Raw genomic sequence first — 24,874 nt, 5'->3', positions numbered from 1 at the left:
TTGGAAAGAAAACCAAGTACTGCGTCCAAGGCAAAGCTACTTATTGTGTTATTCTGTGATTTAATCCTATTTGGGTCCATATATATAGATATATATATATATCTATATATATACTCCAACCGGGAAATTTTTCTCATTTGAATTGGGGAAAGTGAGCTTTTTCAGGTAATTTCTTTCTTAGCATTTACAAATGTTGATGTTCATGCTGAATGTGTATTGATCAGAATCAATAGAAAAAGCTTGATTGTTCTGAACGTAAATGTCTCAATGATCATAAAAAGCTTTCCATGCGTTCCTTACATACTTGAACGGTGATTTAATAGACAAACATTTGTACAGGTTGCTCTTCACCTTCAAAACACTGTAATTCTGCTTACTCAGCAAAAATGAGTAATTATTTAAAAATATTTTTTCATCATTTTATAAAATATATATGGCATTGTTTTTGGATCTTGCTTGATCTCTCATTTTCCAAGAGATTAACCCTGATGGATTATATAAATTTATGTGACTGTCTTTAATTATAGTTATAAATTTCTTGTCACATATTTGAGGCAAACCTGAGGATAGATCATTGAATAATTATTTTTTCTCCTGCAAAATATTTCATTTCTCCATTTTCTTTTTTAGTGGTCTTTTGAAGAATCCAATCTGTTGAGAAAATACCAAACATAACACAATTAATTACTTGAATTTAAGTAATAAACACTAATCTCCTTGAATAGAGATTAATTTAATAATATGCTAACGATTCTGGGCATACAAATAATGAACATAACTGAGAGGTGTGTTTTTCCCGTTGACCTATTAAGAAATATTGAATGTCAAGAAATGGCATTTATCAAATTGCTATTTCATTTTAACCTTTCCACTGGCTAAATAGATCATCACCTAATAAAAACTAGTGCATACAGTCAACTAGCTGAAAGGGTTCTGGGAGAATATTTTGGGACACATACAAACCGCAGTTAGCTGGCACTGTCTCTCCTTTGCCAACATCTTTTTTCCAGGGATGTGGCAGAGGAATTTCCTCCTAAAACTACAGGCAAGGGCAGTGCCCGGCACAGACCACCCTGAAGGAGATCAGGAGGACACGCTTTGTCTGTTAGAGGCATGGAAACGGAGGGCCCGCGGTCTGCGTGTCAAGTCTACCCGGACGCCACTAAGCCGGGCCTCGGCCACCACCCTGTGGCACGGCCAGGAATTACAGACGAGCGGGGGGCTTGAGACGGGACAGTTCCGTCTCCGAGACTTTGCTGGACTAAAGCTGTGGACTCTGTGCTGACCTACATCTTTCTCGTGGCTCTGTTCCTGTTCTCCTCCGGGAGTCACCCCCCCCCCCCCGAAAAACCCCAGGAAGGTGCCCATCGTTAGAGTCAGAAACTATCGGAACCGTGGGCAATCTGATGGGAGGGAAATAGCTGGTTGATTAAAAGAGAATTCTGTTGCTCGGGTGTGAATACACTTCATAGGGCATATGACTGTCTAACCACTAAGCTCTACACCTGAACCAGCACAAAATAATACTGGGGGTGGGAAGTGAGTATGTATCCGCAACCTGTATTTTTATTTATTTATTATTTGTTATGGTTTTTTTTAAAAAAATGTATCTTTATTGATTTCAGAGAGAGGAAGGGAGAGGGATAGAGAGACAGAAACATCAATGATGAGAGTCATTGATCGGCTGCCTCCTGCATGCCCCCAACCAGGGATTGAGCCCGCAACCTGGGCACGTGCCCTGACCAGGAATCGAACCCCGATCGCCTGGGTCCTAGGTCGACGCTCAACCACTGAGCCATGCCCGGCTGGGCGACAATCCGTATTTTTAATATAGTTTAGCTATTTAACTAAATAATTGCTAAACTATAGGGTAAATGCCAATTTGGTGTTTAATTGAAAACGAATTAAATTCAACTTTCTATGGGATTTTATTCTCTATTAAATTTATCTTAAAAGCTATCATCTCAGCTCTGCTTATTTAAAAATGATACCGTTAAGAGTCCCATAAAACCTGCATACCTCTGTGTGAGCCACAGATCTGGGTAAGTACAGGGATTTACCCGACAGAAGGCAGATGTTACCCAGTTGTACAAGAGGATTTGAAATAGGAGCCGGTGTATCTGTCAGGTTTCCCTCCCATCAACTAATTAATAAAATTCTCATCTCCCACCCGGGCACAAAACCATTGCACAGAACGTGGTGTATTTGTTTATACATTACACACTTATCTGACTTTCAAGACACATAGAGTTAGGTGATTAGAATAAGGCTCAGCTTAACCATGATCCTGTTGCTTCTATATTTTCAGACTGACACAGGAACCCATCCTTTCCTTTCTCTATAGGGGAGAGTTGACTCTCCCCGCTGCCTACAGAAGAAATGTGCCCTCGCTTTAAATTGTCCAGCGTTCCTGACATAATGTAAATGTTCCCTCTCACCCCAACCTCCAGAGGGATCCCCCACGATTTCTAGATCTGTTTGTTTTTTTCTTTAACAAAAACGGGATCAAGCCGTGCCCAGGGTTTGAGATACCCAGTTTTCCTTTCATCTCTCGGTCTCTATTTCAGCGTTTCCGCTGCATGCGGTTCGTTGGCCCCCGCTGCCGACGCGGGAGGGGGAGAGGGACCCGCGCTCACCTTCCACAGGGCCAGGATGAGCAGCAGCAGCAGCAGCAGGCCCGCGAACGCGCTCAGCAGGATCACCCACAGCGGCACCCTGCCCGGCAGCCCGTCTTTGGAGACCTGGATCGCGAGCTGGAGATGAGTCAACAGGCTGTTAGCACCGCGGACGTGTAGGGGCCCCGGGCTGCATCCGTGCGGGCCGCGATCGCCGAGCAGGCGGCCCACTGAACCTCGGGCCGCGCACGGTGGGGGGGAAGGCGCCGGGTTCACGTTTAGAGATGCCCCTCATTTATTCCAGATCCGCGGCCGTGTCAAATTCAGCTCGGGGGGAACCGGAACGTGTCCTAACGATCGCATAGGTTTAGCCGGAATCTCCCCGCAGGTTTGTGACATAAAAACCCGAGCAGGTCTTCTTACGATAACTGTAATTCTAATGCGCTTTCTCTATTTAGTTTTTACAAACTGGGGCATGATTTTCATACATGAAAATGCACACATCTCAAGTGTACGTATAAATAAATTTTTGCAAATACATTCAGCCCGACGTGCTTTTTATCATATCGCACTGTCCCTTCCAGCTGACTTAGGCTCTCTGACTTAGGTCTTAAACTGAAGCAAAACTTGGAGGTGGGCAGCTGCTAGTATCCCAGCTACTCAGGCTCTCGGTGTGGTCCTCAACCTCAAGGGCGCTTGTCCACTCTGTGTCCCATACCCCAGGTGCCTGAGAAAAAATAACTGAGGGTAGATGTCGATGACCTATAATAGCTCGAGCATCTGAATTTGCCTTTGAGAGGGATCATCTCAAGTCCTTCACCGAGAGGGAAGGTGAAGGGTCCAAAAGGAAACCAACAGGGAGATATCTGCACAGACTGCTGACCGGACGCTCTGGGCAGGTCACCGCCGGGCCTCAGGACACAGAGCGGCAGGAGTGCAGGCCTGTCGGGACAGTCGTGGACCACCACTCAGAGAATTCCCTGACTTACAGAACCGAGGTCTGGATGGACCCGTGGCTTCTCTAAGGTCACACAACTACAAACGATCATTTTGAGTTATTTTAACAATTCAGGTATATCTCCCTTTAGGATAAAATGTAGAATTAATAGGTCTATGGGGAATGTTAAGCGAACATTTGGGGAAACTAAAGCTAATTATAGAAATTTTAACAAGACACATTTAGAAATCAAATGTACTCTTTTCCAATATAATGTATACTCATATATTTTTTAGTTCTTACTGGCGAAAGTTTGGCTGCCCTCTGTGTGGAACAAGTTTGCGTTTGTCAGGCTAAGTGCTGTTTATAAAATAGGTAAATATTATATACATATATCCTATGTATTATATGCATATATTCTCTGTATTATACACATATGTTCTACATATTATATACATATATTCTTTGAGAGTGAATATTTATGAGGTCATTGACATTTTAATTATTTAAACTAAGTAATAATATGAAATAAGAAGTTTTAAAACAACATGTGAATGTTAGGTAGATTCCAAATGGAATTTTTTGACATAAGATCCACATGGAACATTCTAAACTTGTCCATGAAATGAGGGGAATTATGCTGACGTACCCGTATCTATGACAAATGCTTCCACTTCATGTTATAACAAGTCCCAAACCGCTTTGTTTATACCAAGGACTTAGCGTGAGTTTGTATTAAGGGCTAAGACTTCATTTTTGTTTCAAATTTCCCAGTGACTCCATGAAGGAAACTTTTGAAAATTTACATGTATCTCTGTGGAGTATAAAGACACTTTCTGTAAGGAAACTGCTTTTCAAATCTGCTCTTCAGGTGTCAGCTGCATTTTACCATCTTGGCTCCTAAGGTGGGAATTACGAATTCGTTATTTGTCGTCAAGGTGAAAGTAAACACAGCCACTTACTGGGACCCTGAGAGGCTGTGAGGCCAGATGTGGCTCGTTAATGGCAAATGTCACGGTTTCCCGTTTCTTACAGAGAAGAAAGAGTGAGACTGAAGTCACCCTGAGGCCGATCGCATATAATCTGAAGCAAGAGTGTCCCTCGCTTTCGGGGAGCAGGACCAGCACTGCTTAGGGGCTCTGGGCTATCATCGAGCATCGTGCCACCAGATTCAGAGAGAGACGGACAATGTCTCCGGCCTGCGTCCGAGCCGCGCTCACCTGTCGTCTTTGGTTGCTGGGACTCAGCACCAGGGACGCGTTCTCGCTCCGGAGTTCCGCGATCACCGTCAGGTTTAAGCTGGAAAAACGCGTCTGAAAAGCAGACAGGACTCAGCTTCAACACATTATGCTAATGGCAACGAGAGCTGGTCATGTTCGCGTAGTAGAGTTTTTTGTGGGCAACGTTCTGTAAGCTTGATTTTATTTCCAAATAACAAATTTTTAAGTGACATTTATGGGGATGACATTAGTTAATAAGATTACATAGGTTTCAGGTGTCCATTTCTAGAAACATCATCTGTGTATCCCGTTGGGTGCCCATCACCCAAAGTCAAATCTTCTCCCATCACCGTATATCTGACCCCCTTAGGCACTGCCTCCCCCTTTTCGGAGAGAGTAAAACCACTGGTTCGGTAACATCCAAAAGGAACTGGTGGTATCAAGAGATGACTGCGTCCCCGCCCTGCCTCCCTGCACGCAGATTCTCCCTTGGAGCCTTGTTAGCGAATGGGAAATTTTTCTAAATAATTTCCATTCAGGTTTATCCTTAGCAAAAACAAACCCCAAGCCCTGCCCACCTTTTGTGTAGCTCGGTACAAAGTAGCTACACTCCTCCGATAATGAGGTGAACATAGGAGTTTGTTTAGGATTAAACATGAAATTGCCAATATTCGACAATCTGTGACTCACAAAAATAGCAACGGAATAGGACCAAATCTAAAAATGGAAATTTCATATAATTAAGTCCTTCTAAGAGAGAAAGAAATACTACAAAAAAATACAATGGGTTAAGTTCTAAACTAGTCTGTTATCAGCTGGATTTGACTTTATTAGGTGTTAAAAATGCCCCCCTATACGTATACATAGGACATATAAATGTGTTATCTATTTATATGGACACAGCTATAGAGAGTCTGACCTAATACAATGAGCTCGTAATCTGGGTTAGCTCTGCTCTTTGTTAATGGTGCCAAGGATTCTCTCTCTAGGGTTCTTGGTCCATAAACTGAGCTCGAAAGTATTAAGAAAAGCGCACACTTTGGTATCATACAGGCACTTATCTTGTGCGACACAGAGGCCGGCGGGAAGAACGCGTATGCCTGGGAGGGACTCTGAGGACAGGAACAGGGAAGGGAAATGAGACCGAAGGGCTGGCTGAGCAGCGCTGGGCCTGGACCACCTTTGTTTAGACTCCCAGTCGCGTCTGTCCGCGGCAGCCCCGCTCGCACGCTCTCAGTAACCCACGGGCGTTGCTGACACCAGTCTCACGGAACGGCGCGGCCACTCACTTTTACGAACGTCGGTTTCCACAGGACGAGCGACAGGTTGACCCGGCTCGCGTCGGCAGGGAGCAGGCTGCAGGTGATGGTGGCAGGCCGACAGGTGCCGCAGTCCTGTTGGAAGGCCACGGGCGTGTGTCAGGCATTCGCCCGCGTTTGATAGGCGACAGCCCGGGGAGCCAGCCCGGGGCGGTTGCCTTAGGTCCGCATCGGACTTACTCCCTGGGACAGCGCGGGGCAAGGTCAGCGCAGGCCTCGGATTTCTGAATTTACCTGAATTGTGCCTCGTTTCAGATCTTCAGACTTGAGTACAATCGTTTTCTTCCCAGAGTTGATGCCAAGAGGATCCTGGAGGCTGCTGGGTCCGCAGTTTGCGTTCTAAGAAATGAAAGTGTTTCTTTAGCCAGAGAAAGCCCCACGTCGGAGGGAAGAGCGATCTGGTGCAAGAACACGAAGGGAGACTCGGCGAATGACAGCCACGGACTTACAGAAAGATCCCGCTGCCCAAGTGTGCGGCGCGGGAGAAGCGGTTTCGCTCCTGCCACGTGCCCACCCCCAGGTGATGCTCTGGAGCTGTGACAGGCGGTGGTGAGGCTGCTGTGGACAGGGAGCTGGCAGATCTTACCGCTGCACAAGTCGGCGGTTTCCCACCCCTGCGCGGGGCAGGTGCATGGCGCGCCGCGAGCGTGTTTAAAACACGCGGCACCTGACCCTTTCGTGGGGGGCACCGACCTCCTTCCCCTCAGATTGTCAATAAAAAACGACAACGTGGGACATTCACACCATGGATACTACGCAGCTGTGAAGAAGAAGAATCTCGTACCCTTTGGGACAGTGTGGATGGACCTGGAGAATATTATGCTGAGTGAAATAAGCCAGGCAGCGAAACACAAACATCACATGGTCTCACTTATACGTGGAATCTAAAGAACTTAATAAACTGATGAACAGGAAAAAAAAAACACAATAGCCAATGGTGTGAGTGAATGAAAATTCCCCTGATGGGCAAAAAATACATTTTTGGTGTGCTGCAGAATTTTAGTAATTACTTTAAGTGCCATGAGATGATAAAGGTTGTAAGTCGCTGACATAGGGAGACACTTATTTTAAGGGTATTTACTTTGTAAATTGCCACAATAGAGAGAGAGAGAAAAAAACTGAAACTTTATTGACAATGAAAGTGAGCATTTGTTATTCAGTACGATGGCTCAGATGATAGTTCATGAAACAAAAAAAGAGATTTCCATCTGGATGTGCCCGTTCATCCAGTAACGTTCCTGGAGTCTGTCTACACCAGGGCGAGACCCGTGGTCCACGCAGGAGACGGAAGGAAGTGGCCCTGCGGGTGCTAAAACGCCCTGTTTATGGAGCAGCGGTTCTTAGGTTGTGGCCTAGGTTCCGTCTAATGAACCCTTTGCTCGCCCAGGACTCTCCACACCCTCGAGACAGAGAAATCAGGACAGAGAAGGATCCTAAGTAGGAGGAAAAGCGTGACTCTGTTCTTTGTAGATTCTCACAAGCCTGGTGTTTTGGATTAGAGGGAAGCCCCAGAGGTTTATCTTTTCTTTGCCTTTAGAAAAACCATTAGGTATCATAAGCCAACTACCACTGTTGCTATTTCTTGATTTCTGAGAATATTTTTAATTAAAAAAAACCACAACAACTCTGAAAAGAAGACTTGTGACTTTCTGTTTTAGAGACTGAACCGTACCCATGAGCTACCATGCAGACCACTCGGGGCTGTAGGGACTGAGCACCTAAGGGTGCTTAGGGGACTAAGGTGTGATATCGCTGTTGCTGTGAGTGTTGTGCTGTTTTGTGGGCAGCCCCGTACGCTGAGGAGCAGTTAACACGTCTCTCTCTAGAGCCGTCTGAGCACCTCCAACGAATTAAAGGTGTAACAGGCGTTGCAGGCTTGAGTCAAACATCAGTCGTCTAAAATCTACTCTAGTAGATTGAATAGTGACCCCGAAAAGACATGCCCGAGTCCCAACACCTGGAGCCCGTGAACGTGACCTATTTGGAAACAGGTTCATTGCTGATGGAGTTCAGGGTCTCCAGGTGAGACCATTTTGGATCTAGGGTGGGCCCTACATCCCCTGGTGAGGGTGCTCGTAAGGAGACAAACGGGAAGGTGCAGGGGCTGGGGTTAGGCTGCCCAGGTCAGGGGTGCCGGGTTGGCAGCAGCCAGAGCCTAGGAGGGCGTCACGGAGGGACCCTCCCGCCAAGCCCCCAGAGGGAACCAGCCTCGCGGGCAGCTTGGTTTTAGACTTCAGGCCCCCAGAACTGTGAGCGAGTATGTGTCTGCTGCCTGTAGCCACCCGGTTTGGGGCGATTTCTTACCAGGCAGCTGCAGGGAACTGATACACCTACTAAGTGAGGAGTGGAGGTTATTATTATTTAAAATATTTCTAAATGTCTCTCATGTGGCTTTGGTAAAGCTCTTTATCACAGTGGCTCACAAAACAGAATGTTTTCAATACAAACTGACGTGGTGGGACCTGGAGCGTGTTGTGCTGAGTGAAATAAGCCAGTCACAGGATCTCACTTATATATGGAATCTAATGAACAAAATAAACTGATGAACAAAATAGATCCAGAGACACAGAAGCAGGGAACAGACGGAGGAATCTCAGAGGGAAGGCGGGAGGGGGTGGGAAGATTAACCAAAGAACTTCTATGTATATATGCATAACCCAGGGACACAGAGAGCAGGGTGGTGAAGGCCTGGGCAGGGGCGGGAGTGGGGTGGAGGGGTCAATGGGGGGAAAAGGAGACGCCTGTAATACTTTCACCAATAAAGATAAATTAAAAATCAACAAACAAACACACACTGAAAAGATAACAACAGTGGCACAATTCGTGGCACTGGCACTTACGTCGGAAGACGACCACCCGCTTGGGTACAGCACAGGGAAACCGTCGGATGTCAGGTTGGGGAAGGAAATGGACAGCTTAAGTTCTGGCATCGGAAAGTGTCCACTCTTACTAATCTACAGGGGAGAAAAAGAAATGTAATCCCTCCTTCCACCTTCAGCAGGGTCCCTCTGTCTCACGCGGGACGTCAGCGCTTCGCTGATGATGCGGTTGGGCGATATTTTGAATCCCCAAAATGCGTGCAGATGGTTTATGACACTGTACAGAGAACTGGCATCATAATTAGGACAAGTAAAGACAGGGATGGTCAGCAATCAGTGCACCAGGCACACCCACGGACTGTTCCTTCATCCCTCCACTCCCCAAATAGGACCAGGACTTAAGAAAAAACAGAATTATTATTATTTTTTCTTTGTCAGTTTACCATGCTATGAACGATTCCAAAAGAAAGCTGTTGTAATGAAAAACACTACTGAAGAGGTGGTAGTGAGAACGTAAGTTACAGGAGATACAGCAAGCACCCCAAGACACACGTTTATTTGTTGGGTAAAGGAAAATATCACCAGGGCGATTTTAAATAGCCACTTTCTGAAAGTTGGAATTATATTTTTTAAATTGCTTTACTCGGTCATACTAAAAAAATAATGTAAATATTATAGGTAGCATTTATTTGGTTTCAGAGTTTATTTTTTTTCTAGGAAATCATTCTAATTAATTGTGTTTTATTATCAGGAATTAGAGAGTTCAGTCTCTAAAACTGCTCCAAATATAATGATCAATCTGAGTAAGGTTATTATTATTATTTTTTAAAAATATATCTTTATTGATTTGAGAGGAAAGGAGAGGGAGAGAGAGAGAGATAGAAACATCAATGATGAGAGAGTCATTGATCGAGCCCGCAACCCGGGCATGTGCCCTGGCCGGGAATCGAACCCCGATCGCCTGGATCCTAGGTCGACGCTCAACCGCTGAGCCACGCCCGGCTGGGCTGAGTAAGGTTATTTTAAAATAGTGACATTATAAGTATAAATATGCTGATATACAGAATCTGCTGAATCAACCTGTTTCCACATGTTCGCTAATACTCCTGTTAAATTTATAAATTTACAAATAACTCCTCGCAGTACTAATTTAAGGTAATTTCTTACCAAGTAGAAGATATTAATTTCACTTCCAATGTCTTCGGTGGAGTTAATGACTTCGGGGACCGTCTCGTTGGCCGTGATGGAAACGTGGTACTCGCTGGCAGAGCTTGGAAGGGCCGAAGGAAAGACAAATGAAACACCACGAGGTTTAGCTTCCCTTTGGACTCACACTTTCTCTCTCTTCAGACCAGGTAACCCCCCAAAAACAGTTACAGAGGTTTCAAGTCAGAGGCAAATCCTTTTACCCTGAAGCCTAAAATTAAATCTTTGAGGAGGCTGAGGAAGGTTACACATAATTTAGTTCAACAGTCACTGATATTTCAATGGCTTTAAAATGCTAAATGCCATAGAGCTTTTCAAATGAAAACCACATCGTTAGCAAGTGAAAGGTTTCCGTGAATTCACTAATATCACCTACATTTAGTGAACAGCCAGATTAAAACTTAGCATTTTTAGTAATGCTGAATTTTAAATAGATTTAAAAAAATTATTACCTTTTCACTGTTTAAAGTTCTACATTTACTGCTAAACTTAAACATTCAATCTTTTCCACACAACTTCTTCATGGTCTCTGGATGAACTCAGTAAAATAAAATAGAACACAGACAACTAAGAAATATTTGTAAGTATTTGCCAAAATTTGATTTTAAATAAATGAAAAATTCTTGGGAATAGGGTCAGTGCCCCAAGAGAAGTTGATATAGCAAAATAGGAAATAGCTAATAAAGTTTAAAGGCTAAGAAATATGAGCAAAATCTACACGTATACCCTAGAATCCTCTCATTTTTTGTGGTCTGTTACCACTAAAAGGAAAATGCCATAGAAAATAAATGACTAAAGCGATAAGAAATTTAAACTAAACTTGACATTATTATTTTTTTAAAAAAAGAATAGCTCATTGGTTTCTAGAGGGAGAGACAGGGAGAAGAGAGGGCGGCCTCTGTGAGAGTGTGACACCGATCGGGCGGCTGCCTCCTGCACGCTCCCTGGTGGGGATCAAGCCCCAGCCCGGGCATGTGCCCCGACCGGGAATCGAACCAGGACGATGCCAACCGGTGGAGCCACATGGCCAGGGCTACACTGATTCTCACACTTTTTGCATTGCACAGCTAAACAAATATGTACAAGGAATGCAAAAAGTATACAGACGACAGCCAAGAACATGCCGGCGACCTCTGGGAACACTGCCTTTTGGGAAGGGCTCTGGGTCTTCGCTTGCACTTGGATCTGAGACTGGACTCTGGTGCAACTCTGATCACCGGCCCCGCATGTTTTAGATGATTTAATATGCTGGCTCTCAGGCTTCAGGGTGCGTGAGAACTACCTGGGGGGTTCTGGGCCCCACCCTCAGAGTTTCTGAGTCCGTAGTCTGCGGTGGGGCCTGAGAATTTGCCTCTCTAATAAGTCACTGAGGAGCTCTGATGCCCTCGGCCAGGGACCGGCGACCATACTCCCGACCCCCCGGTCAGCAGGAACACATAAAGGCAGTGTGCTCCTACCTGGAGAACTGGACTCCGGCTTCGTATTTCACCGGGATGGAAATGCCGACCTCATTGTCGGAAAGGGTTTCCAGAGGTTCCTCACTGTCGCTGGAAAATGCAGAGCAGAGTGAGGCAAATCAGCTAACGCCAGGCTACTGAGAGGTGCTTCCGAGCATTGGGGAGGGAAGCTTAAGTTGGTAATGAAATAAAAGCACAAAAGAGTTCAATTCTTGTTTTTTTTTAATGGGGCGAGGAGGAAGGTCAGAGATGGGCCTGGTTAAATGCTCTTATGCTGAGAAGACAGTTAAGCCACCGTTTCCATTTCCTTATAACCTCTTGCTGCTTTAGTCTATGTGTCCTGTGCTACCTTTCAGAAGCTTTGACTGATCTAGATAAAATTTGCTGACCTACTAAAAGATATCATAAAACTAAATCTGCCTAATGATTCAGTCGACCTTGACGGGCAGCCGGTAAAAGTCTTTAGATTAGCAGAGCCTGTAACTGTCAAATGAATTTAAATGCAGTTGGGCAGATATAAGTGATGTGTGGTTACAACATGTTCTGCAGAGCAAATGGTTTAATCCAGTTAGAGGGTTAAATTGCTTCTGTCAAATAAAAATGTCTTTATTTCGCTAATTACACACACACAGGCGCACGTAGAACCAACCTTGTTGTGTTTAAATGAATGGTCACGTTTTCCATGAGATACGATGTGTTAAATTGAAATAATATTTTGAAAGTTACCTACGAAATAAAAATATACATCTTTAGTTTAGGGCCAGATAAAGAAAACACTTACTCTGATTAGAATATTCAGTTACATAAATGATATTGTCTAAACTCAAATCATGAAGTTATTTAAGAAATACTATCTTACAAAGTAAAAACTCAGCACATCTCAAAAACAGAAAGATATGATGTTCACCTACTTTTCAACGTGAAACTTGATATGCTTGCATATTAACATTGAATTTAATCACTTTATTCAAATTATATTAATACAAATAATTTATACTAACCATAAACGATTACCATGAAGGTACAGCCTATCTGTTTTATTATATTACCATAGTCTACAAGATCACCATCATAACAACATAATTACGAAATGATCATAATTAAAGTCTCCTTAATATAAATCTTCAAAGATCAGCAACCATCTATACATATTTACTGTAAAATAGAGGGAAAGGTACTTGGTTCCATTAATAGTGCAAAAAGTTTTGGACCTTTAAGGGAAAGGAACAACAAAGTAAAACAAAATAGAAGACTCAGCTGTTTAGAATAAAGGAGACTTAAAAAGTCGTGAGTTCGGCTGACAAAAGTTTGCTTAGTTGAAATAATACCTCAGAAAAACTGGAAAATGTTTTTGTTATCCTGACACTCTGGGACAGGTGACTTACTTCTATACTGCTGATATTTGAAGATTTACGTTAGGGAGACTTTAATTATGACCATTTCGTAATTATGTTGTTTATGATGGTGATCTTGTAGAAGGAAGTTAGGCCTGAGCGTGCACGTGATGCACGATTCCTCACAAACACCCCAACGCAGACCAAGAGCTAGATTTTTTTGAAGAGGAGTCGACAGCAGAGTTCCCCAAAATGTCACGCACGGTTGCCACGTAACCCGGCGATTCCGGCCCTCGGCTCACACCCACCAGCACTGAAAACACACGTCCACCCCAGAACCTGCACGCACCCACCCCTCGCGTACTGTTCACAGTGGGCAAAGGTGGAACCAGCCTCCGTGCCCGTCAGCGGGTGAGTGGAGGAACAAGAGGGGACAGGTTCGCACGACCAATGCGCTTGGAAATGCAAAGGAATGAGCTGCTGGTCCGCGGCGCCGAGCGAGGGGGGCCAGTCCCAAAGGACCGCACGTGGTGCGACTTAATTTACCCAGAAGGTCAGGGCGGGCGAACCCGGGACAGGGAGAGTGGCTTAGTGGTTGCCCGCGGCTCGGGGAGGGGCCCTGAAGAGGGCAGTACCCAGCCGGAACCGTGTCCAGGGTTTTCTGGGATGTGAAAATGTTCTAAGATGGGTTGTGGGGGTGGCACAATTCACAATTTGGTGGACAACAAGCCCGTTGAACTGTCCTTGTTAAAGGGGCGAATTGCAGGGTGTGTGAGCTACACCCACTGAGGCTCCTAGTAAAGGGGGAGAAGTGCCGCCGGGTTCCCACTCGAGGTTCCACAGCGGCCCGTCTGGCAGGCTCTTCCCCCCGGGCCAGAGGCCTGCTGCGCGGGCCTCCAATGCGGGAATTTTCCTGCCCGGCTCTCAGGTGAGTCACCCCCCGATGTGTCATTTTGTCCCGGTGCTCGAGTTTGACTCGAGCAATGGTTGGCCTGAGCCTCGGGGCTCAGCGCGGAGACACAGCCTGCACGGGGCACCCGAAGGCCCCGGGGGATGATTTATTTGGCCGCGAGCCCCTCATTCCTCGCACCCCGCGCCCGCGTGTCCTGTGCGACCTGCCTACCATTTCGCCTCTCCTCAGGAACGGGTAGCCAACCTTGCACGTGATGTGGTCGTTGGATTCACAGCTGTCTTTCTGGATCGCCTGGGGAGAGAAGGGAGACGGTTACAGGGGCCCGGCCGCCAACCGACTTAGAGCAGAACTGATGAGAACAGGGCCAGGGGGGCCTGGCACGTAGTGACCCAAGAAGTCCTCGAGCTGGGTCTTCTAGAATTTCCCTGGTTGTGCCTTGCGCTCGGTCTTGTTAAGATTTGTCTTTTAATTCAGTCGGGAAAGTCACAGCGTTTTGGGATCATCTGGCCCACGGCCCACGGGAATCTGCAAACAGCTCTTATATTAAGCGGCCTGAAGGACGGACACATCGCCCTGTTCTGTCCAGATCTCCCTTCCCCTGGGAATGGGAGACGCCCCAGCACCCACCCCAGGGGCGGGGGGCTGGGTGAGTGGCCATGCGGATGAGACGGGGCTCGGAAGCCCGAAGTGAGCTGGCAGCGATTCGAGGGCCTCGCCCAGCGGGGGGGAGCATGGGCTCCCCTGGGGCGCCCGGTGTGAATCTGAATCCGACTCCACTCGTAGCTTTATCACGTCAGGGCTCCTGATTCTCTGTCGGGGGGCTGGTTATATATAGTCTCTCCCGTTAACTACACAACGCCCCTCCACTGAGCCTTCCTCATTTTACACACCAGCAAGGAGCGACCACAGTGCTGCCCGATTAATAAACAGGCCACTGACTGTAAACTGCAACTACAGAACCGTCAGAAGGCGGAGGAGAAGGGTGACTCTGGGTGAGGGTCTCTGCTCGACCGCAACCTACTTAGAGCAGAACTGACGAGAACAGAGTCAGGGGGGCCCGGCATGTCGTGGCCCAAGGAGAGGCGCCTCGGCCTCTTCTGTGGACAGAAGCGGGGGCGCGTCGCTGGCTCTGCGCACTGCCCTCGGCTCCCGAGGAGGCCGTGACTACACAGTGATTCCTCCCTCCACCACTCTGCACGCCTGGGTTTATAACGCGCTCCTGTCAGGAAATGCGTGGTCCTAACCACGACGTTTTCCAAGCCTGTCTTAGTTCTGTTACTAACAGATGAAGAAAAACATCAGTGAAAATATAAATGTATAGGACCTGGACAACAGAATTCAATATTATATATAATAACGGCACCGGCTTTTAAGATGAATAATATGAATTAATTCATTTACGATTCATTTATGTAAATACACACAGAATGTTCACTCAGGGGCGTTCGTTCAGAGGCTGGGATTAAAAGCACAGTTCACATTTGGGAGCAGGTGCTAATTATTCCGGACACAGCATCTTGTACGTCCTATGCAGCTATGTCATTGCTAAAATAATTTTAAACGTCTAGCAAGACAACGGGACATCGTCATTTCCCAAAACTCTTGTCAGTGTAAGGATTTTACATAGAAAGCGGGGAAGTGGCGTCTTGGTTTTTCTGCATGTAAATGTTTTCTTGTTCAACACCGGCACTGCTCCCTCTCTGCACGTCTGTTAAACTGTTTTGAGTTGAACTGTTACGTTTATTTTTTCTCGACTGAGTCTCAACTTCGGGGCTTTAAGAATCCGGTGAAGCACAGTGTTGGTACCTGAGAGACCCCTGTCTCATACTGAACCCAAGAACAGGCACACGTCTCTAGAGAATTATATCAAAACTAAGCTCTAAAGAAAATGTTGGTGTTTCCATCATTAGCGAGCACACATTTTCTACAAAATGCTTTCTCTTCTTATAAAATCAATATAATAAAAATAATTAGGTCAGCCCCGACTGGGTGGCTCAGCTGGCTGGAGCATCGCCCTGTACCCCAAAAGGTTTCGGGTTCGATCCCCAGTTGGGGCGCCTGTGGGAGGCAACCAATCGATGTTTCTCTCTCACGTCAATGTTCTTCTCTCCCTTCCTCTCTCCCTAAAATCAGTGAACATGTCCTCGGGGGAGGGTAAAAAAAGAAATTAGTTCAGTGGTAAGGAAAGTAGGTTCAACGAGCCAGTATTCCAAGGATGAGTCAATGAAAAGCTGGAATTTACCTCAATTCCGGAGAAAATGAGATTTGGAGAGTAGTGCACCATGGTCCTGGTGTTGTAGGCACTGTCCCCCTTGTTTCTGACCGTGAGGCTCACGTTGAGCTTGTCATTGTGGGACCGGACAATCAGCAGGTTCTTCTCCGTGGTGGACGCCTCCAGGGCCAGGTCCGAGATGCACCTGTCCTTGTGTCCACAGTCTTTGGCAAAGGGGATCTGGGTGGTCCCGGGAAAGCATTTTCCAGAATTCAGTTAAGCATGATTGAGCAAAACGACCTACTGGCAGATAAGCAACTCGCCAAGAGGGTAGATTTCATCACAGAAATCACAAGATGCTGTGCTGTATTTGTCCCTATAACTTGTAGGGGACAGGAGTGCGCTTCTGCTTTTAGATGCGGACTCTTCCAGCCCTTCCAAGAGTGGACAGTTGTCCCCGATGCTTTTCACTGGCTTTAGCTGGCTGGACTAGAATAGCTTTGAAACCCACGTCGGGGGCACTGGGGTCTAAATCTATGAGAGGACACTTTCCCGCTCGCCTCCAATGATAGCTTTCCCGTTAAAAAGAATCGAACCCTTAGGACCGTAATGGGGTTCAGTCGGGAGGGGGGAGTGGTCCAGCCGCACACCCGGGAGCTCCCCGTGACTCTCCTCATACAGTGCCCCCCGCCATCCAGTTAACCACCCCGACGGTCCCCCTCCTCCCGATCCACCCTCGCTCCCCTCGCTCCCCCCCAGGGCAGCTGAAGCGATGTTAGGGTCACACACGCCCAGGGCTGCCCCTGCGCCAAGTACAGCCCTCGCTGGCCTCCCGCTGCTGGTCCACAGGTGACACTCCGCGCGGGGCACCCGGTGAGAACGACCTGGCTCCGCCCAGGCCTGCGCCTCAGCCCACCTGGGCCCTCGCCCTTCCTCTTCAGCTGCCCTGCCCAGGCTGGCGTGGGCATCCCTGTGCCTCAGACCTTCACACCCCCCTCTGCCCGGAACACTCGGCTAGACGGGACGGCTTGCGTCCTATCCCACAGGTCTGGACTTCGGGGGTGCCCTCTGACACCCCAAGCCAGGCAGAAGGCCCTTTGGAGCCCTGATGTTCCCTTCACGGCACACGCTCTGATGACGACCTGGTCCTTGCTTCCGAGGCTAGCGTGCAGCGCTGAGCCTGGTGTGCATGAGACACTCAACCAACAGGTTTGGAAGGAAGGAGGGAGTGGAAGCTAGAGGCCTGGGGAGAACGGATTCCCTGTCCCCAGCGTCTCCCTGCTGGGGCCACACTGGGGACCCCCCATTCTGCGGCTCACTCACTCTTTCTGGGGTGGGGCAGTGGGCTCTGAATCTGGGGCAGGACCTGGGCGAACACAGAGCCCTCCCTGCCCATCTCTCCTGCTCTGGGGGCAGTGCTGTGCCCAGGGAAGCACACATTCTGCCCTGCGCCTCCATTCTGCACGTTCTACAAGGTGGGTCCCCATGAACAAGGCCTGGCATTGCTGAGCACTGCTGGGGACCCATTTGGTCACCCGCGGCCCAAGTCTGGTTCAGTAGGAGAACACCCTTTATATCTAGAATAGTTTCAAAAAACAGTCAAGTATTCTAGTGTTCATTAGTACTAAGAGGGAGCTCCAATTGGCCACCCCATGCCTTTCTTTCAATTCGTTCTGAATTCAGGAGAGGTAAAAACAGGTGTCATTTACAAGTTCCCTTAAACTCCAATAGTCGAAAGTTTAAAAGTAAGTTGGGAAAAGTCTACAGGAGTCTAGATCTTTTATTATATTTTAATATAATTGATTTGTCTGTGTGTGTACCTGCTGGAATGATGGAATACATTGTACCTTGCCGTGCACACATCTGTATAACACTAAATCAATTATACTCAGTGTATGTGTGTGTCTGTTTATGTATTTCAAGTTTTTTTCTGAATATATTCACAAGTAGGTATTCCAAAAAAAAAGAAAAGAAAAGAAAGACTTACAGATTCATGCACTGAATTTGGTAGAGAATCATCAAGAATGGGCCCATTTTCTGGATCAGAGAGATTAAAGTCCAAGGTTATCCTCACGGAGTCCCGGAAGTCATGCTTGTCCTGGAGGAAGAAACGTAAACAGACTGTTGGTACCGTAGTTCCTGGGGTCCTGGCCCTGCTGGGACTTCCCTCCTCTGCCCCCGTGGGTCAGCCTCACCGGGACATTCTGTGCACCCGGTCTGACATATGACCTCACCGGACCTCGCTTTGCTGGAGACGGATGGCCCTCTGCCTGGACCAGGCCACAGCGGGGAGGCGGAGGCTTCGGCAGTGACCAGCTGACCTCCCCGCCGCTCAGAGGGCATGATGTTGGGACGGAACATGCTGTCCTCCCCAGGTCGGGATGAACCACTCGGAGCTACTTCCATAACATGCCATTTCTCGAGGGACCTCGAGCTAGAAACCACTATGTAATACTTCTAGGGAAGTCCCCCAAATCCAGAAGAGCAAACTTCTTTTAACTTGAGTTGCATTTCATTAGTACACGGTCTCTCTTGAATTGTGAGACTTGTATAATGTGGGTGATACGTCAATAGTGCTAATACGACCCATACTGTCTGGACTATCATCAGTCACAACACCATTTATGGCCTGTCCACGATTGTGAGCTTTGGGACATTACTGAGAGTTAGCCCCGTGGTCCTCCTAGATGAGCAACTCCTGGGGCCTTTATCTTACAGATGGAAAACGGATCCTCTTAGACACTAAACAACTTTGCCCAAATCACTCCGATAAAATTCCATCCTGGCTGAGTCCAGAACAAATGTCAAAGTGTCCATTAGGATCCAAAGAATTTTGGAAATTAGGGAACGAGTTCATCTCTTTTACTACATACTAATTTTTGGAGAAATGTACACGACTGTGACCTTCAGTAGGTTGGAGGCAATGTCGCATCCGGCTTCATGCCCTGTCCCATGTTACCTAAGTCGCAACTCCTAAGTGTTCCATCCTGACGAACTCATATAGGAAGGACAACTCCAGCATGTGTGTTTTCTAATCATAGATTCATCTTAGTGTTGAGAGTAAGTCTACTTTGATATACGGCATGACATGGGGTATATTGACATGAAAATCACCGAGGAAAAGTCTCTAAGTTTCAACCTCGGTTACTATAACCCGTGTTTTCCCATCACATCCATTCTGCTCTTTTTTTTTTTTTTTTAAAAAAAAGGAAATCTTTCAGAAACTCTTACCCTTAGTTGGGAATGCTCCCTGCATCAATGGCAACCCAATAAAACAGATTTAAAATGGTTCAAACAAGCTGACCAGCAATTTCTAGAGATTTATAATTTGCTCCTCAAGGCTCCCCCATCCCCTAAAATAGAAAGAAACTTAGGTAGCTCAAAGCCTACAGGAGATAGAAAAGACCAGGCATTTCCCCTTCGATTTCAAGTCAAAGAATGAAATACATAATTTGGGACAAGAAGAGACCTCAGAAAGCACATGGCCCAACAGTCCCCCTCAGGGCATGTCATTTACCACCCAATCGGACAGACAAGCCCGTGGAAGTGAAGGGTTTTCAAGTCGAAGAAAGAATGAATGGAGAGACGGGGCCCTTACTGACGCGTTCACTGTGCCTATTACTGTTGCGTACGACGCGGCCGTCTCATGACACAGGGCAGGCGAGAGATAGTTTTATAAACTATACTTGGAAACTAGCAGGTCACGCCTGTGACTTTCTGATAGAAGGGAACAAACAGAATAAAGTTTCTGCCGCGATGGGCCCTTCGAGGGAGGACTTGGTCGACCGGAAACAAGGCGTCCGTGCTTCGCTCTGGATTTGGAAAAGGAAGCGCTAGCATATGATTTACTTGCCAACATGTAGAAGACGTGCTTCGTGCAGTTCCTGCCTCGAACCGTGATGTTCCTCTGAACCCTCCTCTCCTGCGTCCCCGAGAAGAAGCTTCGCGAAATCTGTCTCAGGGAGTCCAGCGTGATGCGGTACAGCAAGTCTGCAAAAATCGGAAACCACCATGGGCGGGAAGGTTTCTGGGGGCGATTTTCCTATGACCCAGCTTATTAAATTAGCATCATAGGAAATCTCTTGAGCAATCAGTCAACCAAAAGGTCCTCTTATTCAGAAAGTCTGCACTCCTACACAGTGGTCCTCACGGCCACGGAGACAACCCGGAGGAACTCCAGAGCTGCTGTGTGGTTCACTATACTTTTAATGTTTAATTGCACTTATTTGTAATATATATGTATGTGCTCTCTCCCTCTCACACACACACACACACACACACTCTCTCTCTCTCTCCTACGTATCACCTGCCTTCCTGGCCATGTCTGTGTTTGCTGCTTAGAACAGGGGTGGGGAACGTCTGGCCATCGGGCTGTATATGGCCTGAGAAATCATTGGGTCTGGCCCTGTCAAGGCAACTGCAAGCAGGACTAGAAATTCAATAAATCTAGGAGCCTTTTTCATAGCTAATTTTTAAGGCGATAATTTTGTATGGCCTGCAAATGATGTTATAAATATCCAAGTGGCCCTTAGCAGAAAAAAGGTTCCCCACTCCTGGCTTAGACTATTGATTATGTTATATTTCAATAGAGACAAATATATACATTAATGACATTTTAAACTATTTTATAAAAAAAAATGTCATTTCAGACTATGTTCAAAGCATATAAAAAAAATAAGCTTACTAAATAAGTTTAATGAAATAAGCAAACCACCCTAAGGAGAGCAACTTAAACTTTAGGATTTCCATGAAGGTGACAATCCTCCTTAACTGATCACTTAGTTACTACATAAAATTAAATACGGCTGAAATGCTGTTACATGTGAGGATGTAAATTACTATTTTCCATTCCTCTGCCTCATTCGCCTTTTAGCCAGAGGACCATGGCAGGGCATAAACATGCACCTAGAGCAACTGAGAAAAACAGATTTCAAAGATTAAGGTTTTTCCTCATTCCACTCGTATTTGGTTCAGAGTAAATTACTCTTCCGCAGCCAACGGCCTTCACAGTTTTGACTCCAACGTATTTCAACATCTTTTTTTTTTTTTAAGCCTCCGAAAGTGTAGTGCGTGGGGAGGAGGGGACACCCGGCTGCGGTGATGAGCCTGAACGTCTGACTCTCAGGAGCCAGGGCCACCTGAGGGGAGCAAAGGGACCTTGGGAAGGCGGGTGGCACAGCTTTCGGGTCCCCTGCAGTTCCAGGCCTGCCCAGCAGAGGACAGGACAGGAAGGGGGGCCTCTTCCTGAAAACCCATAGGAAGGAGCCCGAGGCCTAAACGCTCTCCCTTCATTCCCCTCTCCCCCTCCCTCTCCTTGTCTCTCTCTATTCTGATTATTTTCTAAGCACCTGATTGTTTATAGTAACTGTAGAGCTACAGGGGAAGCCTGGAATGCTGAGAGCATCACAGCCACACACAGTTTCTGCCCCAGACTTACTGGTTCCATCGCCCATGCCCTCGGCAGTAGGTTTTTCCCAGGTTCCGCGTGTTCACAGGGGCAGGTCCCTATCCCAGGGGCAACACAGCGCCCACGGATTCCTCACGTGGGGGCAACTGTACTTCTCCCCTGCCCTAAAGTGCTTACACGTATGCATCGCACTTACCAGCTTCGTAAACCGTGTCTTCTTTGGACCTTAACTTCACATCAAAACACACCATGGCATTTATGCATACTGTTTCCTTTCCCTCCATGCGGCAGTTTTTCTTTTGGATATTCACGTTATTTGGTTCAAAATTCATGATCACTTTAACTACAGCCACGTCTCGGGACCTGGAAACACACAGACAGCGGTGATCCCACCCACGTTTCCACGTGGGACGAATGTCACCACTCGGGGAGCTCAGAGTGAGCGCATCGAGGGGGGCATTCTTTGTGGGGAGCACGGCCTATAGCGCCACTTCTCTAGAGAATTTAATACACACGAGATTGTATCTGATGTTCCGAGGACACTCGGGCTGACCTGGAACCATCGTAGGCTTGTTTCTAAAGGGAAGCAGGATATGCCTCCCTGAAATATGACTGCAGGGGTTCAGGATGTGCCACCCAAAATATGCCGCGTTCATATGCTGATTATTTGGCCCTTGGAAAACGGCAAATGCAGGAGCAGCCTCTGAGAGGAACCTCCGAAAGGAACGCAGCCGTCATTTCTTAATGAGTCTGTAGCATTTTTGAAATTTTCATACAAGGCTCTCATTAATGTTATTCTTCATATTTTTAACCACTTTTTAAAAATAGAACCCTTTTTGAAATTGTTTTAACTACTTAAAGCTAGAGTTATGAATGCTATCAATTAATAAATTATTTTACTAGTAGATAAGTAAAATGGCCTTACTATATGTATTTGACCATTAACTAGATTTTACAATTAATTGAAATTAATTTGGGGAGGCAAGCATGTTAAAGAACTGAGCAAATTAAGGGTTGATTCTACTTGTTCCTTTAATATGATTTACTGACTTCTCCATCTCACCAAACTGCGTAATTTTTACCTGAATAATGAATCACAAGGGGAAATAAATATTTGGCGTGATAGAAGCTTCCTTCCTCCTGAGCTGGAACTATTTGTGAAGTAGGTTCACTGGGTGTTATTAAAATACGTACCAGAAGAGGGCGGCGCCCCCGAGGCCCCCGATGGTCACATCAGTCAGACCGTCACCATTTAAGTCCATTTCTCCGTGAATGGACTGGCCGAAAAATTTCAGGGTCTCGCCATCTCCACCTGACGGGATACGCTGTGAAAATCCCAGCCGAGAGTTTGTATGTCAGAAGAGGCTCTTCAAAAACAGCTTCGAATAAATCTGCGAACTTGGACTGGTTAACAAAAAAATCAAACTGGAAGGACTTCTGGAAAGCTGCCCAAGAGGCCCCTCACACGGGGACAAGAGAAACTACTCAGGGGTTCCCAAAGGAAGTCCTTTTTATAGCACAGACAAAGTCATTTCGGGGTTACTGACACCAGAGAGAGGGAAAAAACCATATCAGGTCATCTTGTCTAAGCCTCCAGGAAAACACTGCAACTGGCTCTGCATTCTAGCTCCTGCCCAATCCCATGACACAGAGCTTCTAAAGGTGCAGGGACCTGGACAACACATCACAGGAGCAGTGGGGGACCAGGAGCAGTCGGGGACAGTTCACTCGCTGAACTTGGGGCTGGGTCTCAACAACACTGTCCACCAAATACATTTCTCAATATTTGATCTCCTTCACGACAGACTCCCTTCCTCTCACGTGTGCCCACAACGCTGGAGGGCGCGGGCGAACAGGGAGTCCTCAGAGGCCGATTCTGCGCATCCCCACACGTAACGCCTGACACCTGTGCTTCCTGACTCAGCTTTGGGTCAAGCTGGTGACATCTTAACAGAGCCCAACAGCAAGGAGACAGGACAGACAGACCTTCCCTAAACCCCGGGTCTTCTCACTCTCCTATTTCCTACTTAAAATCATAAATAAAGGAGCCAAATAAGGCAAACCAAATGGAAGGGAACATTTTTCATGCCTAAGTGTTTGTGGCTCATTGGGAAGCATTTCCTCATTTTTTCCCACAAACAAATCAGGCGAGACCTGCCTCCTTGGCTCTGGAGGAGTGGACCCAGCGTGATTCTGGGTTGCCCTACACAGAGTGGCACCTCTGGTTGCCATGGAAGCGAGAGAGCACCTCACCTGCCCTTGGGAAAGCTTTTGCCAATAATTAAAGAAGCTCAACTCTAATATCCTTTTGTTGTTGTTTAAAACTGCGTCTATATTTACCACCATTTAACACACTAAATTGCTTATGACAACTCTTTTCCACTTATCAATGATTTAAAAATCCTCCCATTGTTACTGCAAAGGCCGCTCCATTAAATTCGCAGGATTCATACTGAAGGAATGAAGTGGTAGGTAGGACACAAGAAGGGGTCTTCCTGTAGACCCCGAGTCCGTCAGGTCCCGTAAAGTAAATAGTATTGTGATGTTTAACAGAAACACAGCGTTATCACACGGATCTGGTGTATTCTGTTGTTTCGCTACTGTGGTTATGACCTCACCAAATGTTAAGCACAAGGTCCCAATGTGTGAATAAATCCTGAGAATTCTCCCCACGACAGCGCGTAAGAGAGTAAACCAAACACAAAAAGAAATAACTAATGTTCCGATTTTCTTTTCTTGTTATATAACCTAGAACGCAGTAAATTCCATTTTACCTATAAGTAATTATCCGATGCCTACCTGACTACCGTTACTTAAAACCAGACAATTATGTTAGAAGAATTCCTTTAAATGCTGCTGTTTTTATACTGCATTAAACACTTATTGTAAATTTATATTTTTCTCAAACAGGAAAAAATTACATTTGTGGATTAGAGCCATTAACTGACCATAAATTTAAAGCGAGAACAACAGAAATCCCCTGTAGGTTAAGTTTAATTATTCAGGTTATTTTTTTCCAAGAGGGATCTCTTGTGAGAAAATGATAAACCTTTGGAAACCCAAACTCATTTGATAAAATATACCATTTTTAATTCATAAATAAAAATGTAATGCAGCTTTATTATAACAAAATGGGTACTGAATATAAAATCAATAATCTCATCTCCTTTATTGGCAAAAATCATATCATTATTGTTCTCTCCTTCAAAAAGTGGTGGCTCTGGGAATCAGGCACACTGCAGGTGTCAAATAGCAGTGTTCAAAGTGCCCTTCCGGGGTGTGTGTGTGTGTGTGTGTGTGTGTGTTTTGTACCACTTTAAAAGAGAGGATTATGGAGACTGGCAAATAACAGAAAAAAACTACATGAAAGGATGAAATGCAAAGTCATTCTTCTATAAAGATAACTTAGATGGGAAATAGAAATCTAGTCTCCCA

General features: G+C 46.2%; 1 protein-coding gene across 1 annotated transcript in view; it reads right to left on the bottom strand.

The window, feature by feature from the left end:
- Nucleotides 1–286: 286 nt before the first annotated feature.
- Nucleotides 287–24,874, bottom strand: part of ITGA1 (integrin subunit alpha 1) — a 123,142-nt gene continuing 98,554 nt past the window's right edge. Inside the window, exons 15-29 of the mRNA XM_081131109.1 lie at nucleotides 22,634–22,764; nucleotides 21,636–21,802; nucleotides 19,886–20,022; nucleotides 18,020–18,130; nucleotides 16,063–16,272; nucleotides 14,031–14,111; nucleotides 12,223–12,299; nucleotides 11,574–11,663; nucleotides 10,078–10,180; nucleotides 8,932–9,045; nucleotides 6,326–6,430; nucleotides 6,062–6,166; nucleotides 4,773–4,865; nucleotides 2,637–2,753; nucleotides 287–651 (exon numbers count right to left, since the gene is read on the bottom strand). Coding sequence (XP_080987235.1) covers nucleotides 607–651; nucleotides 2,637–2,753; nucleotides 4,773–4,865; nucleotides 6,062–6,166; nucleotides 6,326–6,430; nucleotides 8,932–9,045; nucleotides 10,078–10,180; nucleotides 11,574–11,663; nucleotides 12,223–12,299; nucleotides 14,031–14,111; nucleotides 16,063–16,272; nucleotides 18,020–18,130; nucleotides 19,886–20,022; nucleotides 21,636–21,802; nucleotides 22,634–22,764 — 1,686 coding nt within the window. The 3' untranslated portion in view covers nucleotides 287–606. The remainder of the gene's footprint in view (nucleotides 652–2,636; nucleotides 2,754–4,772; nucleotides 4,866–6,061; nucleotides 6,167–6,325; nucleotides 6,431–8,931; nucleotides 9,046–10,077; nucleotides 10,181–11,573; nucleotides 11,664–12,222; nucleotides 12,300–14,030; nucleotides 14,112–16,062; nucleotides 16,273–18,019; nucleotides 18,131–19,885; nucleotides 20,023–21,635; nucleotides 21,803–22,633; nucleotides 22,765–24,874) is intronic.

The sequence above is a fragment of the Miniopterus schreibersii genome (assembly GCF_964146895.1).
Source record: "Miniopterus schreibersii genome assembly, chromosome: 3".
NCBI lineage: Eukaryota > Metazoa > Chordata > Mammalia > Chiroptera > Miniopteridae > Miniopterus > Miniopterus schreibersii.
This window is presented reverse-complemented; position numbering and strand designations above follow the sequence as displayed.